At 39.4% G+C, this 20,650-nt stretch overlaps 1 protein-coding gene across 3 annotated transcripts in view; it reads right to left on the reverse strand.

Moving 5' to 3' along the window:
• Positions 1-2,434: 2,434 nt before the first annotated feature.
• The window catches only part of KIF27 (kinesin family member 27), an 85,739-nt gene continuing 67,523 nt past the window's right edge, over positions 2,435-20,650 (reverse strand). For 2 of the 3 annotated variants that reach the window (XM_050761675.1, XM_050761676.1), the window contains 4 exons: positions 18,379-18,585; positions 14,849-15,047; positions 8,682-8,846; positions 2,435-3,610 (listed from right to left, as the gene is read on the reverse strand). In XM_050761675.1, the coding sequence (XP_050617632.1) occupies positions 3,126-3,610; positions 8,682-8,846; positions 14,849-15,047; positions 18,379-18,585 (1,056 nt within the window). In that variant the 3' untranslated portion in view covers positions 2,435-3,125. The remainder of the gene's footprint in view (positions 3,611-8,681; positions 8,847-14,848; positions 15,048-18,378; positions 18,586-20,650) is intronic. The other variant, XM_050761677.1, reaches the window with a different exon arrangement.

Below are 20,650 nucleotides of genomic sequence, written 5' to 3' on the forward strand. Positions count from 1 at the left end.
GAATTTAGTCTCAAATAAGCATTCCTCACTTTATTGGCCTAGACTGAACAAGGCAATGGCTAGTGGCAATCTAGTCCACAATTAATGAAGATCATATTTTTGCTGGCTCCTTGGACCCTGAGTTCATGAAGATATGAAGCACTGAGGCAACAATAAAAAAATACATTAACAAAAATAAAGCACACATTAAAGCACAAAAGCACCTTCATCAATGTTCTCACCACCTGTGGTTCCCACCTTACAGAATTTTCCATCTGTTAGCTATAACACTCTAGAGTTAGGAAAGTAACTAGTACTTTACAAATATTTTTCCTTTCAAATGCTTTATTACTGTTAGAGAAAAAAAGAACGTAATAAAAAAAAGAAAACCACAAACATTTTATATACATGCAAAAAGGCAATAAAGTGACAAAATGTTTAGACAAAGCATGTGAAAAAGAGTAAAATCATTATTAGTAAATGTAAAACAATAATTTTACTTGCCTTGTGTAGGTGTCTGATTTTTTCTTTCCTTTGTGAGAACACTGACTAAACTAGAATGACCAGAGGTTCATTTCCAGAATATATTATTCATGACATTATTTATATGTGTGTTTGCATATGTGGCATGAAATCTGTCATACTATATAAAGGATGTATGTTTCACCAAAAGGCAGGAAAAACCCATACCTTTGTTATTTAGAAATCAACTCACAGTTGCATAATCAAACCTAATCATTGTTGTTTTCATATAAATTTTGCTTTATTAGTGAGTTGGCTTTGAGGAAATGTGTATTTCCACGGTAAAACAAGTATGTGTTAATTTCTTGAGCAAGTAGGATTCCAGTATCAGAATACATTCTTAAATACATTATTTCTAAATAAGGCATAGCACATTACTTAATCTTACAAGGAACTTATAATTAGGATCTTCATTAATAAATACATATTTATAAATATTGCTATGCTTGTTAAAGGCACTGACCGTTGACCATTATATATTATTTCTATATGTATATATACAAAGTGTATCTATATATAACTATGTATCATTATATGATATGAAATATATAACGAAATAATGTATAATGTATACCCTATATATACAAGTATATATATACTATATATATACACACAAGTGTTTATATACAAGTGTGTATATATATAGACAATGGTAAAAGGTCAGTGCCTTCAACAAAGCACCGCAATAATATATTTAAATAAATATGTATTTATTAATGAAGGTCCTAATGATAAATTCCTTGTAAGATTAAGTAATGTGCTATGCCTTAATTAGAAATAATTAATTTACATATACTTGTTTTACCTGTGGAAATACACATTTCCTTATATACTTGTATATATACAAGTGTGTATATACATATATAAAATATATATATATATTAAAAAATGGCAAAAGGTCAGTGCATTTATACATATTTATAATGTGTATGTTTTACTTTTGGTTTATATGACTTATATTTATATATATGAATATACATAAATTTATAAAAATGGAAGACTAGCTGGAAACCAGAATCTGACTTCAATCTGGTAAAAATAAAATTTCCCAGTTAGTTTGTAAATTAGTTTTTTGAAATTTAGAAAATAGTATCTCATTGGACCAATATTAAAAATTGTTTCATTCCCAGGTAAGTCCACAGAAATCTATTTAATTTAAATAAATTTTAGTACCATGCTTAAAAGAGAAACTATTTTCCTTTTTATAAGCTGGTTTTGTTTTGATTTGTTTCCTAAAGGAACTGGTTTTTAGCAAGGAGACCGAGAAACTCTACTCCCTAGGGGCTAGCAATGAGAGAAAGGAAGCCTTAAGTCTTTGAGCACAGGGTGACAGTTTGGGTCCTATGTGAGGTGATCAAGTCCACAGCAACAGAGGGAAGGACAAAAGGAAAAGGTCTGTAGCAGCACTACATCAGAATAAATGGATTCAGCAAGGAAGTGGGTGACTCTGAGTAAGCATCCATGTCAGAATGGTTTTGCTACAGCCCCCACCCAAACATTAATTTAAGTTTAAGAAACTCAACCTTGGTTGACAAGTGAAAGTTTGGAAAAGTAACAAAGAACAACTTAAGTAACAAAATAATTTCTCAGGTCATTACAATGGATGTTTCCTATAACTGAAAAATATGATTAAAAAGTACAAGCTACATTTGGTGGGTAAACTGTTTAGTTCTTAATTCCAAACTAAATTGTACATTATATAGTAAAATTTTGGCCAGAAAAACTAGGAGATTTTAGTAAAAATTTCATTGACATATTTACAGCCCCAATGTAGTTTGGCCAGTTTGCAAAGCCTGACTAAGGAGGTTGTAGAGAAAAATATCAGACTTAAGCCCATCAGATCATTAAAGATGCTTTGGCGAGACTTCAGGCTTTACAGACATACTCCGTATGACCGGAGATGTCATAACCAGTGTTCTTTCTCTTGAGCACAGTGAGAGATATATTGAGTGTATAGATCAGGAAAGGCATGAAAACTTATATTGCATAATATTAGTAAACAAAAAATATAACATTATAAATTTTTAAAAATCCAAAAAAATTCCAGAAACAGAATAGTGAGCATGTTTAAAAAGTCAAGACTGACCATTTCTGTGAGCTCTGAGGACTGTAAATGAACCTCAATCTATAAAGCTGCGAGGTTGTCTTAGCCCACATATGCAGCAGGTGACTCCCTCTGACAAAAGCAATATTTAGCTGGATCTTTTAAAAATAACAATATACTTGTATTTGAGAATAACAATAATATAGTTATATTGTAAAATACTTTTATAATATAATGTACATTTATATTATATAATAATACATACTTGATAGATATTTTAGTCTATTATTAGTTTTATTCTTCAAATATGCCTGGAAAAACATTTAAGTGTATTTACAAATGTAAATATTTAAATGTTACCAAGTATTGGAAAACATGTTTACTATGGAAATATAAATTAAACTTCCGAAGTATTCTATAGAAGATGTACACATCTATAGTATATAAAAGAATTAGAGATTCCTTCCTCCCCTTCTTCCTTTATTCTGAGGAAAGAGGTAGTGAAATTGAGCTTTAGTTTTTAACAGGTTAGAAAAAGGAATCTTTTTACATATCTACTGAAAGTTCTATTATTAAATATCTAAGTTTTTAAGTCACTTGGTTTCCTAGATACTTCGATGGAATCAGCAGCCATTGATCCAACCCCAACTCCAAGACTGGAACGTCGCAATGATAGTTCTAAGGCGGAAATTTGACGTAATTCTTTTCGACACAGTTTTACCGGTGTAATACCATGAAGTTGTCCCACATTTCCCGCAACCAGAATTTGAGATGATAGTCGACTGTGAGATTTTGTAAACTGATTATCACCTATTTCTGTTTTATCCTCATTACTTAACATATGCCCACTGGGGGGTGCTAAAGAACTATGAATTGGAGGTAATTCTGGGATATCTTCCCAGAGCTTCTGAGGATTTGGCTGTGTTCTTAAGCTGCTTGCTGAACTGTCCATTTCTCTTTCTCTTCCACTTAATTTCATACTTTCAGGTCTGGATGCCCATTTTAATTCTTCTGAAAGCATGCCTCCTTCTTCTGGCTTCAGGACTCCATCTCCAGCCTCATGATCTAAAAATAATCCCCAAACCAAAAAATTAGATATTATTTCCTCAAAATTAGGTGTTTTAATCAAAACATCTTAACATAAATACATTATTATCACCCAATATGCATAATGTTTTTCAACTTTTTTGTTAAATGACTTATTTTAGATGAACAGATGTGTGAATATATTTTTATTTCACTTATAGGCATCTTGCATGTGAATAACTCACAACTTTAATTCATGGAACAAAGTTGAGAAATAGTCTTTCGGGGGTTTGGTACTCCCTGGAAACATAAGAGTGCTTTGGGCGCCTCTTGTGCCTTTCCATGCTTGCCTTCTCTGCTGGTCTTGCTACTAGTGAATTCTAAATCATGGCCAAGTGATGCCAGCACTGGATAATATTGGCTCTGCCCCGTATCTCAAGGGAAAACTCTGGGACTTGGCATTATATGTGTGGAAATCTGGTCTTGGTTGGCACTCCCAGCATGATAGCAGCATTCTGCTGTCTGAATGTACTATGGGGTGTGCGCCACAATTTCTGTCATCAAAATGGAAATGAGAGAATACGCCCTAGGTGGGGACACCCCACTGGAATTAGAGTGAAGAGATCAAAGCTAGAGGTTCTTAAAGAATATCTGCTATCAAAGACAAAAACTTGCTTAAGGGAAATGCATTATAGGTACTAGACCTAATATGATGAAAAATGCCAACTTTAACATATTGATGCATGCTTAGTATACTTTTCATCCTGCGAAGACGTTTTTCTTTTCTTTTTTTTTTTTTTTTTTTTTGAGATGGAGTCTCGCTCTGTCGCCCAGGCTGGAGTGCAGTGGCCGATCTCAGCTCACTGCAAGCTCCGCCTCCCGGGTTCACACCATTCTCCTGCCTCAGCCTCCTGAGTAGCCGGGACTACAGGCGCCCGCCACCGCGCCCGGCTAATTTTTTGTATTTTTAGTAGAGACGGGGTTTCACCGTGTTAGGCAGGATGGTCTCGATCTCCTGACCTCAGGTGATCTGCCCACCTTGGCCTCCCAAAGTGCTGGGATTAAGGCATGAGCCACCGTGCCTGGCCCAGTCCTGCAAAGACAAAGTTTTAAAACACAGGTTGCACATTGGCAGCTCCCAAGACAAATCTGGCCCAGAGACATGTTTTGCTCGGCCTATAATGTTAGTAATACTTGACCCAAAATTTAAAAATTGAAAAGTTTCTTACAAAAATAGAGATTTACAGCTTTTCTAGAAAAACTGTAAGAGTTAACAGTTTCTAAATTGCAACAGCAGCTGGAACACAGTTGCCACTGACCATTTAGATGACTGCTGCAGTCCCCACTGCTCACTCTGGCTTCCCTGGCTCAGGTAAGCATTCTAGTTTGTAACCCCTGGTTTAAAACATAACTGACTCTCTAGTTCTTAAAATTACCTCAAAATCAAATAACCTAAAATAGCAAATGATCTAGATCCTCGTACATGGAACTCATACAAAGTTGACCACAGACAGTGGCTCCCAGACTTTGCTGTACTTCAGAGTCACTGGGAAGCTTTTAAAAATGTTGCACCCTAGCTGGATGCAGTGGTTCATACCTGTAGCCCCAGCTACTCAAGAGGCTGAGGTGGGAGGATTGCTCAAGCCCAGGAGTTTGAGGCTGCAGTGAGCCATGATTGTACCACTACACTCCAGCCTGGGCAACAGAGCAAGACCCCAACTCTTAAAAAAAAACAAAAAAAATTCGTGCTCCCCAGATGACAGTATCTGGGGGAAGGAGTAAGACATCTTATTTTCAAAAGATGATAAGAGGCTCATTGCTGAGGCTCACTCCAAAGCCCAGTTGGATTCTTCACAAGAAAGTTTCCCTTTTCCAGAATTTTATAATTGAGGGAACCAACTAGGGAAAGATTAATTTGCCCAAGGTCAGATGACTAGTGAAAGAAGTAAGGATTCCACCCCAGATCTTTTGACTCTATTATCCTTACACATAGTTTTATAGTGATTTAAATTGATACGAGGATAGGTTTAAATATAAGTAGAGAGAATGCAGGTTCATATAAAACTGATTTTATCCTGTTAGAAAACGTATACACTGTAACATAGGATGACCATCAAGTGACCCAAGATATTTTAGTCAAAAGATGAATTTTTCTGCAATATGAAAATGCCAAAAATATTCAAAGAAAATATAAGTCTTGTAGACAGTCTTCTATCAAAACCCACTGAACCGCCAGGCACGGCGGCTCACGCCTGTAATCCCAGCACTTTGGGAGGCCGAGGCTGGTAGATCACCTGAGGTCAGGGGTTCGAGACCAGCCTGGCCGAAATGGTCTCTACTAAAAATACAAAAAATTAGCCGGGCCTGGTGGTGGCACCTGCAATCCCAGTTACTCGGGGGGCTGAGGCAGGAGAATCGCTTGAACCCAGGAGGTGGAGGTTGCAGTGAGCTGAGATAGCACCACTGTACTCCAGCCTGGGTAACAAGAATGAAACTCCATCTCACAAACAAAAAATAAACAAAAAAAAAACACTGTACCAAATACCAAGATAGTTATTTATTAACTAGGATACTGAATATTAAGCATGTAAAACATTTTCTGGAACTCAGTTTGACATAAATTGCTACATTTTATAATTCAAACAAACCTTGTTTCATGTCATTATATTAGAGTAGCATTATGAGATAGGATATAGTGTAAACTATATCCCCAATATAGTTGCAACTGTATATTTTAAAGCATGGGGAAAATATGAAAAGAATTATGCTCAAATGTGGGTAGGATTATAACTGATTTGTTTTCTTCATTTTCAGATTTTTCTTTTTTTTTAATTTTAATTTTTTAATTTTTTTGAGACGGAGTCTGGCTCTGTCGCCCAGGCTGGAGTGCGGTGGCCGGATCTCAGCTCACTGCAAGCTCCGCCTCCCAGGTTTACGCCATTCTCCTGCCTCAGCCTCCCGAGTAGCTGGGACTACAGGCGCCGCCACCTCGCCTGGCTAGTTTTTTGTATTTTTAATAGAGATGGGGTTTCACCGTGTTAGCCAGGATGGCCTCGATCTCCTGACCTCGTGATCCGCCCGCCTCGGCCTCCCAAAGTGCTGGGATTACAGGCTTGAGCCACCGCGCCCGGCCCAGATTTTTCTATAATGACTATACATTACTTTTTATAGCCAAAAATAGAAGTATTTTAAATGTTTCTAAGTAGAATAGCAAATTAGCTGAAATAGTATCTCCAACGTTATTATCAAGACTAGACTCCTTGGGTTAGTTGGTCAGAACAGTGTTATTCTCATTGTACACCTCTCCAAAATTAACTGTGTTTGAGATTTGTGTGTTTGGTTAAAGAGCAGGATGAAGATCCTGATTTCTTAAACCTGTATATCACATTGTCATTTTAAAGAAATGTCTAGTAGACTCAGTGGCATAAACATGGGCCATTTACAAACTAGATGTCTAATATCAGATACCTCAAATTTGACAGTAGACTTTTTTTAAAAGCTAAAGTGGTCTTATGTTGATTATTCTGTTTCTTACTTGATACCTGTTTACTTTTTAATTTTTGGCAAGTAATGTTTCAAGTTAAAGTGGTAGCTACATATAGCCAGCAGTATTCAAGCCAATGAGTTGATCGGTAAGTACCTCTGTATTACTGTACTGAGAATCAGAAAGTGCCATCTCTTTGGCAGGATTTGTGTGTTTGTATCACATCTTTATCCTAAGGCAACTTTTATCCTGGAATACTGAACCAGCAGTCAGAAGATGAGGGACAACATTGACTATGTTATAGTTTTTGTTCTGTCCATACGTCACTTGCCTTCTCTAAGCGTCAATGGCCTCATCTGAAAATGCAGTTAGCAGACCTCAGCCTATCCTGAGTTTGGGGGCTAAAGGGAATTATTTTTGAAAATGTCTATACATGATAAATGTCACAAATATAAGTTAGCATTTTTTTGAGACAGACTTTCGCTCTTGTTGCCCAGGTTGGAGTGCAATGGCATGATCTCGGCTCACTGCAACCTCAGCCTCCCAGGTTCAAGTGATTCTCCTGCCTCAGCCTCGTAAGTAGCTGGGATTACAAGCATACACCACCACACCCAGCTAATTTTGTATTTTTTAATAGAGACGGGGTTTCACCATGTTGGTCAGGTTGGTCTTGAACTCCTGACCTCCAGTGATCCGCCCGCCTTGGCCTCCCAAAGTGCTGGGATTACAGGCGTGAGCCACTGCACCTGACCAATTCTACTTCTATTACATATTCAGCATGTATCACTTCATTGCTCATCCATATTATTTTTCACTGGTCTTCTTACATCTTGTGTGCCCATCTTTAAGTAGTTTTCTTTCCAGGTAAAAAATCAGTGTGTGCCTAAAAGATTTTAAAGTCAACTTTTCATAAACCATACTTAAATTACTGAAGTTATTACAATTAAGTTATTAGAATTATTAGCTAATTCTTTTATACAATGTAGACTTTATTATTTTAGAAATATTCATTCCTATATATTCAGCTATCTTAAAGAGGGTATATTTTAATCATAGCAATATATTACCTTCATAGTATTTTTTACTTTTGCAAAGTATAATATTTTGTCATATGTTATCATTTCATTTAGGAATGCGCTAAATCTACGTATCTACATATAATTATACAAGGAAACATCTTTGTCTTAAAAATAGGTTCTATTATATTTTTTAATTTCCAGGGATCATGATATATAAAAAGACCTGATTTATCTTAAAAATACATACTTTTACTCTTATCTACCTTACACCGTTTTAAATGATAATCAGAAGGCTTAATTTACTATAAAATTGAAATACAACAGCTATGTTAGATTATAGAGTTAATTTAGGGATTAAATGAGTTAAGGTCAACAAGCCCCTGGCACATGGCAGACAATCAATAATTGATCATTTCCTTTGCATCTATAAATTTGTTCATTCATCCACTTCTCATGTGGTTCTATCTTAGACAACGATTTTTGTTTACAGAGACAAACAGAAGTACCAATCCTAAGTAACCCAATCAATTGGTAAAGGCTACACTACAAAGCTGGCATGACTTCACCAAATGCTAGAGAAACAGAGTGACAACACTAAAAGTCTTACACTCTGATGGTGCTAGTTGCCGCCGGATTGCTTCCCCTACCAGTTCCTTAAGTTTCTTCTTAAGATCCCGGCTGGTTTTCTTATAGAAATAAAGATCTTTTTCCAACTGCTGGATTTTATCTTCATATGTTTTGAAAGTTTCCATAATGCCTTCTTCATCTTGTTCTATACAACAAAAATTTGCATTTAAAATCAGTTTTAAATAAATGATGCAAAATTATGTTTTTGTTTGTTTGTTTGAGACAGAGTTTCACACTGTTGCCCAAGCTGGAGTGCAGTGGCGCGAGCTGCTCGGCTCACTGCCAGTTCCGCCTCCTGGGTTCACACCATTCTCCTACCTCAGCCTCCCGAGTAGCTGGGACTACAGGTGCCTGGCACCACACCCAGCTAATTTTTTTGTATTTTTAGTAGAGACGGGGTTTCATCATGTTAGCCAGGATCGTCTCCATCTCCTGACCTCGTGATCCACCTGCCTCGGCTTCCCAAAGTGCTGGGATTACAGACATGAGCGACCATGCCCAGCTGCAAAATTATGTTTTTAACACAGCCCCTGGACTATATAAGCATGTTACACATATCTGTTACCTGAATGGGTTTGTTTTCAGCCACAATTTGGATGTCAGGTATTGATGCCAAGTATTGACTGTGTCTGTGAGGGTGTTGCCAAAGGAGGTTAACATTTGAGTCAGTGGGCTGGGGAAGACACACCCACCCTTAATCTGGTGGGAACCATCTAATCAGCTGCCAGTGAATATAAAGCAGGCAGAAAAACATAAAAAGGCGAGGCTGACCTAGCCTCCCAGCCTACATCTTTCTCCATGCTGGATGCTTCCTGTCCTTGAACATCAGACTCCAGGCTCTTCAGTTTCGAGACTCAGACTGGCTCTTCTTGCTCCTCAAGCTTGCAGACAGCCTACCATGGGACCTTGTGATTGTGTAAGTTAATAATGAACTCCCCTTTATATATATATGTAGACAGATATATTTATATATAGATATATTTATATAGATATCTATATATATTTATATAGTTATCTATATATATTTTTATATATATATATGTCTTCTATTAGTTCTGTCCCTTGTCCCTCTAGAGAACCCTGACTAATACAGGTTTTGGTACCAGGAGTGGTTCTAGAGGAACAGAATATTAAGGATGGAGTTCTTTTGTTGGTTTTGGGGTTTCTGGAGTTGGCTGCTTAATCTGATTAGACCCAAAAATGCTAAGGACTCTACTTCTAATAGTATGGAGAACACTGATAGTCCTTGGCATGAACTGTTTAGGGAATTATGCAAAATAAATGCATTTGACACTCCTGATTCACTGCTCATGAGAGGCAAGGAGTTTAGTGACTCTATACGTAATAAATTTGACCATATGTGGAGAACCACGGAACATAATGAAGCTGGTTGGTTGCTCCTAAGTTCAGTGGACAAAGTGATGAAAGAAAATGATGAACTCTTCTACCTCAGTAAAATTTCTAGGGGTCCAGTGGTGTGGGGCCTGTCGAGATATTCCTTCTAAGGTGAAGGATAAGTTTCTGCATTTGGCCCTTCTACAACCAAGAAAAGAGGCACAATGCCTAGTGGGCCTATTTGGATTTTGAAGGCAGCACATTCCTCATTTGGGTGTGTTACTCTGGCCCATTTATCGAGTGACCTGAAAGGCTGCCAGTTTTGAATGGTGTGCAGAAGAGGAGAAGGCTCTGCAGTAGGTCCAGGCTGCTGTGCAAGCTCCCTGCCCCTTGGGCCATATGACCCAGCAGATCCAATGGTGCTTGAGGTGTCAGTGGCACACAGGGATGCTGTTTGGAGCCTCTGGCAGGTCCCCATAGGTGAATCACAGCAGAGGCTTCTAGGATTTTGGAGCAAGGCCCTGCCATCTTCTGTAGATAACTACTCTTCTTTTGAGAGACAGCTCTTGGCCTGTTACTGGGCTTTGGTGGAAACTGAATGTTTGACTATGGGTCATCAAGTCACCATGTGACTTGAACTGCCCATCATGAACAGGGTGCTTTCTGACCCATCTAGCTATAAAGTGGGTCGTGCACAGCAGCATTCCATCATCAAATAGAAATGCTATATATGTGATCAGGCTCAAGCAGGTCCTGAAGGCATAAGTTACATGAGGAAGTGGCACAAATGCCCATGGTCTCCACTCACCACCCTTCCTTCTCTCCCCAGCCTGCACCAATGGCCTCATGGGCAGTTTCCTATGACCAGTTGACAGAGGAAGAGAAGACTAGGGCCTGGTTCACAGATGGTTCTGCACGATATGCAGGCACCACCTGAAAGTGGACAGCTGTGGCACTACAGCCCCTTTCTAGGATATACCTGAAGGACACCAGTGAAGGGAGATCTTCCCAGTGGGCAGAAATTCGAGCAGTGCACCTGGTTGTCCACTTTGCATGGAAGAAGAAATGGCCAGATATGCAGTTATATACTGATTCATGGGCTGTAGCCAGTGGTTTCGCTGGATGGTCAGAGACTTGGAAGAAGCATGATTGGAAAACTGGTGACAAAGAATTTTGGGGAAGAGAGATGTGGATGGACCTCTCTGAGTAGTCAAAAACTGTGAAGATATTTGTATCCCATGTGAGTGTTCACCAACAGATGACCTCAGCAGACGAGGAGTTTAATAATCAAGCGGATATGATAACCCGTTTTGTGGACACCACTCAGCCTCTTTCCTCAGCCACCCCTTTCATTGCCCAATGGGCCCACGAACAAAGTGGCCATGGTGGCAGGAACGTGGGCTCAGCAACATGGATTTCCACTCACCAAGGCTGACCTGACTACAGCCACTGCTGAGTGCCCAATTTGCCAGCAGCAGAGACCAACACTGAGCCCTCAATATGGCACCATTCCTCAGGGTGATCAGCCAGCTACCTGGTGGCAGGTTGATTATACTGGACCTCTTCTGTCATGGAAAGGGCAGAGGTTTGTCCTCACTGGAATAGACACTTAACTCCGGATGTGGGTTTGCCTATCCTGCATGCAATACTTCTGCCAAGATTACCATCCGTGGACTCACAGAATGCCTTATCCACTGTCATGGTATTCCACACAGCATTGCCTCTGACCAAGTCACTCACTTCATGGCTAAAGAAGTGCGGCAGTGGGCTCATGCTCATGGGATTCACTGGTCATTCACAGGATGAAGGTCCCTATCACCCTGAAGCAGCTAGATTGATAGAACAGTGGAATGGCCTTTTGAAGTCACAATTACAACGCCAACTAGATGATAATACTTTGCAGGGCTGGACAAAGTTCTCCAGAAGGCCATATATGCTCTGCATCAGCATCCAATACATGATACTGTTTCTCCCATAGCCAGGATTCACGGGTCCAGGGACCAAGGGGTGGAAGTGGAAGTGGCACCACCCACCATCACCCCTAGTGATCCAGTAGCAACATTTTTGCTTTCTGTTCCCGCAGCATTACGTTCTGCTGGCCTAGAGGTCTTTGTTCCAGAGGAAGGAACACAGCCACCAGGAGACACACAATTAAAAGTTAAGATTGCCACCTGGACACTTTGGGCTCCACCTACCTTTAAGTCAACAGGCTAAGAAGGGAGTTACAGTGTTGGCTGGGTGACCTGGACTATCAAGATGAAATCAGTCTACTCCTCCATAACAGAAGTAAGGAAGAGTATGCACGAAATACAGGAGATCCATTAGGGCGTCGCTTAATATTACCATGCTTTGTGATTAAGGTCAATGGGAAACTACAACAGCCCAATCCAGTCAGGACTACAAATGGTCCAGACCCTTCAGGAATGAAGGTTTGGGTCACTCCACTAGGAAAAAAGCCCACAACCTGCTGAGGTGTTTGCTGAAGGCAAAGGGAATACAGAATGGGTAGCAGAAGAAGGTAGTCATCAATACCAGCTATGACCACGTGACCAGCTGCAGAAACGAGGACTGTAACTGTCATATTTCCTCCTTATTTTGTTAAAAACATGTTTGTGCATGTATACACTCGTACAAAGAAAATATCTTCATTTTATTTCCTTTTCCTTTATCACGTGACACAAGGTTTATTGACTTCACATCAGCATTTAAGTATTGTTAACTTTCTGTATTAGCGTTTGGGTTAGGGATTGGTGCATTTCTGGTTGTACAAAGGACAGCTGTATTATGTTAGGTGTAATTATAACCTATTATCTTTATTTGAAGATTATGTATGATCTCAGGAGATGTGTATACATGAGTTCAAGTTGACAAGGGATGGACTTGTGATGGTTAATACTGAGTGTCAACTTGATTGGATTGAAGGATGCAAAGTATTGATCCTGGGTGTGTCTGTGAGGGTGTGGCCAAAGGAGGTTAACATTTGAGTCAGTGGGCTGGGGAAGGCAGATCCAACCTTAATCTGGTGCACCATCTAATCAGCTGCCAATGAATATAAAGCAGGCAAAAAACATAAGAAGGTGAGACTGGCCTAGCCTCCCAGCCTATATCTTTCTCCCATGCTGAGTGCTTCCTGTCCTCGAACATCAGACTCCAAGTTCTTTAGTTTTGAGACTTGGGCTGGCTTCCTTGCTCCTCAAGCTTGCAGACAGCCTATTGTGGGACCTTGTGATCGTGTAAGTCAATACAATAAACTCCCCTTTATATTTATATATATATGTCCGATATCCTATATATTTTATATATCTCGTGTGTGTGTGTGTGTGTGTGTGTATATATATCATATTAGTTCTGTACCTTTAGAGATCCTTGATTAATACAGATGGGGTCCTACTATGGTGCCCAGGCTGCTTTCAAGTAAGCCTCCCACCACAACCTTCCAAAATGCTGGGACTATAGGCATGAGCCACTGCACCCAGCCACAACTTTGTTATGAACAATTTGTACAGCTATAGAAATGAATGACTTTTTTACTTTTTTTTTTTTTTTTTTGAGACAGGGTCTTACTCTGTCACCCAGGCTAGAGTGCAGTGGTGTGACCACAGCCACTGCAGGCTCAACCTCTGGGACTCAGGTGATCCTCCCATCTCAGCCTCCCAAGTAGCTGGGACTACAGGCGCGTGCCACCACGCTTGGCTAGTTTTTTGTATTTTTTGTAGAGATGGGGTTTCACCATGTTGTCCAGGATGGTCTCGAATTTCTGGGCTCAAACGATCCTCTTCACTCAGCCTCCCAAAGTGCTGGGATTACAGGGATGAGCCACTGTGTTTGGCCAAGTTTTTATATATTCTTATTTGGCCATAGCATGAACTTTTGTGGTATAATCCCAGTCACTTTAAAAAATATTAAAACATCAGTTTCAGAACTAAACTAAGGTAAGGAGAGCATGTTTGAATGTAATGATGTGTGAGATCTTGCAAGGAAATCGTCATTAGGCAACTGGTTGCTAATTAACCAGTGACAGAATTAACTTAGAGGCAAATTGCCTCAACACTCAAATTCACAGATTTTTCCAGTTTTCTGCTTACTCAGGTTGCTTCTTCCAGATCCCTTTTGATCTATTTTCAGTTATGGGTTTATGAGAATCAAGACTAAGCAGCTTGAATTGAAGGAGTAACAGTATCACCTAACAATGATTTTGCTGCCATAGTAGCTGTCTGTATACTGGCCATATGCTTAGGTAAAATGAGGCCAGATCACTCTGAGAGTTTTCTATCAGAGTTGGTGGTGAACTACTGCTCACTGATAATGGTACGTGCCCATCAATGGCAGTATAATTTTGACCCAAGATATAACTTTAATGCAGAAAATTTTATAATCAACTGACAATTATAACCAGAAATATAACTAGGAATATGACAGAACCTATCACTTTAATTTTGTGAGTGGAAAATAACTTAAATATGATAGTATTATATCCCTGGGAAATAAAAAAAAATTCAACTGTATACCAAAAAGCCTGAATTAATCCCACATTTCTACATAAAGACTAGACCAACAACAAGCTGACAGGATTGTAGCAGTTCTTATGTGCATACTGGAGGCAGGCAGAAGGGATGGCATTCCAAGCACGAATAGCCCTACAACAAAGTCAACTGTCCCAAAATGCAGCAACCAAAGCATGTAAAGCCCAAAAACTTAGACAAGTAGCAACTATTTAAACATGTTGAGCTTTTAAGTGATCAAATTCTGTCCTGTCTTCCTTCAGTACCCCCACCTACACATCGACTTTACCTGTCAAAAAGGGGAAGTTACCTTTGAAATGATGTAACAGCAACTGCATCTTTTGTTCATGTTCCTTTTGCTGGAGGGTCAGTCTCCGGTCACACTGCAATTTTAGATGGTCCAGTGCAGATTCTAATTCACGAACCATATTATCCCGTTCCAGAACTTTCATTTTCATTTCTTCATTATATAACTGTTGTTTCCGTTCAGCTTCTCGCAAATTCACCACCTAGCAAATACATATTTTGACCTGTTAAGTGTGTCTTAGATAAGCTAATATAATAATCTACTTTTCTTAGGCTACTTAAAGATCAATTTCCTTAATCTCCATAGTGTAAATGATTCCTGCCAGGTATTGGGTCCTTAGGCAAATGCTTTGCAACATATTCACAAAACAACCTAACAGCCTTTTGAATTTGTTGGAATTCAGGCTAGGCACGGTGGCTCATGCCTGTAATCCCAGCACTTTGGGAGGCTGAGGTGGGAGTTTGAGACCAACCTGACCAACATGGTAAAACCCCATCTCTACTAAAAAAAAAAAATACAAAATTAGCTGGGTGTGGTGGTGCATGCCTGTAATCCCAACTACTTGGGAGGCTGAAGCAGGAGAATGGCTTAAACCCGGGAGGCGGAGGTTGCAGTGGGGCCAAGATCGCCCCATTGCACTCCAGCCTGGGCGACAAGAGCAAAACTCCATCTCGGAAAAAAAAAAAAAAACAGAATTTGTTGGAATTCTGAATTGATGACACTTTCTATTACTTTTTTTTTTTTTTTTTTTTTGAGATGGAGTTCGCTCTATTGCCCAGGCTGGAGTGCAGTGGCGCGATCTCGGCTCACTGTAAGCTCCACCTCCCAGGTTCACGCTATTCTCCTGCCTCAGTCTCCCAAGTAGCTGGGACTATAGGCGCCCACCACCACGCCCAGCTAATTTTTTGTATTTTTAGTAGAGATGGGGTTTCACCGTGTTAGCCAGGATAGTCTCAATCTCCTGGCCTTGTAATCCACCCGCCTCAGCCTCCCAAAGTGTTGGGATTACAGGCGTGAGCCACCGCGCCCGGCCAACCCTTTCATTTTTAATGTACTGTTGCTCTAATAATCACCCTTCCATAATTTCTTAAATGTAATCTATGTGGTTTATATTTAATAATTCTGTAACTTTACTTCTCTAGTCTAAGTGGATAGTGAGAGGGTAAAGATTCTTGAAACATCTAGACAATTCCAAGTTTAAACTCCAGAATGGATGTTATAAATAAGTGACAGTTTGGGTGTTTTGTTGTTGTTGTTGTTAAGATGGAGTCTCACTCTGTCACCTCAGGTTGGAGTGCAGTGGTGTAATCATAGTTCACTGCAGCTTCCAACTCCTGAGATCAAGTGATCCTCCCACCTCAGCCTCCCACATAGCTGGGAGCACAGGTACATGCCATCATGCCTGGCTAATTTTTTTAAAAAAAATTTTTTCTGGCCGGGCGCGGTGGCTCAAGCCTGTAATCCCAGCACTTTGGGAGGCCGAGATGGGCGGATCACGAGGTCAGGAGATCGAGACCATGCTGGCTAACACGGTGAAACCCCGTCTCTACTAAAAATACAAAAAAATTAGCTGGGCGAGTGGCGGGCGCCTGTAGTCCCAGCTACTTGGGAGGCTGAGGCAGGAGAATGGCGTGAACCCAGGAGGCGGAGCTTGCAGTGAGCTGAGATCCGGCCACTGCACTCCAGCCTGGGCGACAGAGCCAGACTCCGTCTCAAAAAAAAAAAAAAAAAAAAAAAAAATTTTTTCATAGAGACAGAGTCTCACTATGTTGCCCAAGCTAGTCTTGAATTCCTGGCCTCAAGTGATCCTCCTGCCTCGGTGTCCCAAAGCACTGGGATCCTCCTACCTCAGTGTCCCAAAGCCACCACACCCAGCCATGTTATGCATTTTGTCTATTGGATTCTTCCCTGCTGATGTAAAGTAAAAATACTTCAGATAATGTCTACATCACAGAACTTGTTAATAATCTAATGACCTCTCCAGAAAAATAATCATTAATACAAGGGTTCCCAGGATCAGAAAATCCACTGACCTTAGTCAGGTTGCCTTGCTTTAAGAGTAGCACAAGGGCCAGGTGGGGTGGCTCACACCTGTAATCCCAGCACTTTGGGAGGCTGAGGCAGGAGGGTCACGAGGTCAGGAGTTTGAGACCAGCCTGGCCAACTTGGTGAAACCCCATCTCTACTAAAAATACAAACATTAGCCGGGCATGGTAGCACATGCCTGTAATCCTAGCTACTCAGGAGGCTGAGGCAGGAGAATTGCTTGAACCTGGAGGGCGGAGGTTGCAGTGAGCCGAGATCACACCAGCCTGGACAACAGAGTGAGACTCCGTCTCAGGGAAAAAAAAAAGAGCAGCATAAAGAGTTATCTACATCAAAGGACTCCACCATCTTTCTACCCTCCAAACATGCAACAATAGGATGCACTCTCATCAATAACAGTAACAGCAGCTTACTACTGATGACGATTATCCAAGAGGAGGCTGTACATAACATTTTTCATTGTTTTTCCTTATTTTACAGAATTATAATTTTATTTAATTTTTTTGAGACAGGCTGTTGCTCTGTTGCCCCAGGCTGAAGTGCAGTAATGATCATAGCTCACTACAAACTCAAATTCCTGGGCTCATGTGATCCTCCTGCCTCAGCCTCCCAACTATCTAGGACTACAAGTGTATGCTACCATACCCGGCTAATTCTGGTATTTTTTGTAGAGACAGGATCTCAAATTCTGGGCTCAAATGATTCTCTTGACTCAGCCTCCCAAAGTGCTGGGATTACAAGCATGAGCCACTGCGCCTGGCCTTAGGACTTAATTTTAAAATATCAGTGTTTCATTTTTCATTAATTGTCAGATATTCCCATAAATTGAATGTACTTTTCAGAGAAAGGGTTATCTCATTGTTTAACACTTCATAATATGTATCTTAAGTGGAAAAGACATTAGAGAAAAGATGGATATAGTTCTCAATGCTATGAAACATCTCTGGATTAGAAAATGGTTTAATCTGTAAAAAATACAACATTTTAATTGATTTAGGCACATTCAGGTTAATAAAATCTATTATTATCTTTGCCACTGATACACCACTTCATCTTCATTTCAACTAATACATTACAAGAAAGTACAGATTCCTCTACCCTATAGCAATGAAGGAAAGGGAATCAAAACTTGGAGGGCCTTTGATTTTTCATGAGTGCCAGGTAGCAACATCCAAATCTAGAAATCATCCAAGAAATAATGAGCAAGGAATATAACTTAAATTCTTTGGTTTTAAAAACTTTCAAAAAGGACTTCTTTTGAAAGACCCTCTAACTTTAAGAACCTCACAAAGTTAGGCCTACATATTTGGATAATCACAAAGCTTTCAGATGACAACATTTAGTTCTATAAAGAGAAATCATGCTTAAATTTGTAGTTACACCATCAAATCTTTGAGTCTTTCAATTTCTTTAAAAATTCAAAATGTAGGATGTAAGCATCTTGACCCATCTTTATAAGAAAAATATTCTGACCCTCAAAAACAAACCTTATTGAAATATCTGAAAAGAATAGCTCTAATCTCAACAGGACTCAGGCAAGCTATTTGTTCCAAGACATTTGCTTCACTACGAGAGAGGTTATGGAATGATGCTCTAAGTGAGTTCCGGCGACGCTGGATACTTTCGTTCTTATATTCAATTGCAGCTTCCAAAGCTTCAATCCCTTCTTCAAGTTGGAAAAGAACATGTTCTTCCTAGATATAACAGAAATCACTCATTTTAAATGAAATAGTATAACTTTGACTTTGTCATATACTCAGATCCTACTAAACTATTTGAGTCTAATGGACATTACCACTCTTTTACTAGATTTTAAGAAAATGTTTTTTGAGTGCTTGCTATACCACATAATGCAGTGTGTGTATACATGTGTGTATACACACACATACACACACACACACAACATATATTAACATAATCATTAAGCCCTCACAATAAACCTGATGGAATGAAATGGAAAAGACAGAAGTTTAGGTGAGTTCTGAAATGTTCCAAGGTCATACTACAAATGCTGATCATCTAATCCAAGGAATATACTTGAACAAAGCCTAAGCCCACAGGATTAGCAGTATTGTCATGCATCTCCTCCATAGTCCCTAAAGTGCATATTATGTGTCAATATTTCCACTAGTGAGATCCAGAGATTTACTGTTGTCCCTTCAATGATCTATCAAAACAATATACTGCCTAGAGGGAATAACTTACTCTAAATATTTAGAATAAGTTATTAAGAACTAGTAATAAAAAAAAGCACAATATGGCATTAAAAAGTAGTGAGGATTTAAGTATCTGACATATTTCATAAGATTCCTATGAAATGTTATTAGAAGGAAAATGTAGGCGTTATAAAATAGGGCAGCGTAGTATTTTTTCACATACCAGAGAAGATCGATGAATCCCTGTCGGAAAACCTACAAGTTTTTTTCTTTTCTTTTTTTTTTTTTAGACACAGGGTCTCACTATGTTGCCCAGGCTGAACTCAAACTCTTGGCTCAAGCGAACCTCCTACCTTGCCCTCCTGAGTAGCTGGGACTACAGGCACACACTACCATGCCCAGCTCTTCCAGTTCTTTGAACTATCCAAATACATGTTATGTTGGTGATACAAATCTCTGGCAAGGAATTACCTCAGATTGGTGAGACTTGGATATATGTTTCCATATACCTATACCTATTGTGGAGGCCACCTCAATAAGTTCCTGTGGCAGACGGACTTGTCCATCTCCACACCCTTATTGCCCAGCACAGTACCTATCATATAGTTTGAACTCAGTATCTGTTAACTTAAGAAAGAGGAGAAAAAAATTTTTCATGTGTCCTTGGTTACAGGACCCATGTTATTTCTCTCCACTCCTCCCACTAACACCCCAAAGGAAAATAATGTGAATATTTCTTTCTTTCTTTTTTTTTTTTTCTTTCTGAGACAGGGTCGTGGTGGGATCTCAGCTCACTGCAACCTCCACCTCTTGGGTTTAAGGATTTAAGCAATTCTCCTGCCTCAGCCTCCCAAGTAGCTGGGATTATAGGTGCATGCCATCACGCCTAGCTAATTTTTGTATTTTTAGTTGAGAAGGGGTTTCGCCACATTGGCCAGGCTGGTCTTGGAACTCCTGACTTCAGGTGATCTGCCTGCCTCAGCCTCCCAACGTGATGGGATTATAGGTGTGAGCCACCATGCCTGGCCAAGAGTGTGAATATTTCTGATCTACCTAAAGAAAAATGCTCATCAGCCATTCTTTTTCTCTGTGCAATCACTAACCATATGGAATTTGATAGTTTGATCACTGCTTCATAAGGAATAAAATAATATTCACCTTTTCAAGAAAAAAAATCCTTAAATACTAAAATGTACTTAGGTGAACAAGTAAGAGGAGCCACAAATAAAAGTGAATTATCCAAAATACAGTAAGTCCTTATCATCAATAGGTTCTTGGAAACTGTGACTTTAAGAGAAACAATATATAATACAACAATTTTTTTTTTCCTATTAACTTCATAACAAAAGCAACTATGTTGAAGGAAAACAATGTAATTTGAGGACCTGATGTACATGGTGTCTCTTAAAGTCACAATTTCCAAGAACCTATCCACAATGTTCAGTGAGGACTTTACTGTACTTGACTTTTGAATTCATACTGTGACTATATTTTATCAAAAACAAATGTGAAGAGTTTGCCTTTATACGTGGCTGAGGAAAATTTCATATAAATTCAGTTTCTATGGTTTTGGATCTAAGTTAAGGAAGTACTGAGATAATAT

Source organism: Macaca thibetana, chromosome 15 (genome assembly GCF_024542745.1).
Source record: "Macaca thibetana thibetana isolate TM-01 chromosome 15, ASM2454274v1, whole genome shotgun sequence".
NCBI lineage: Eukaryota > Metazoa > Chordata > Mammalia > Primates > Cercopithecidae > Macaca > Macaca thibetana.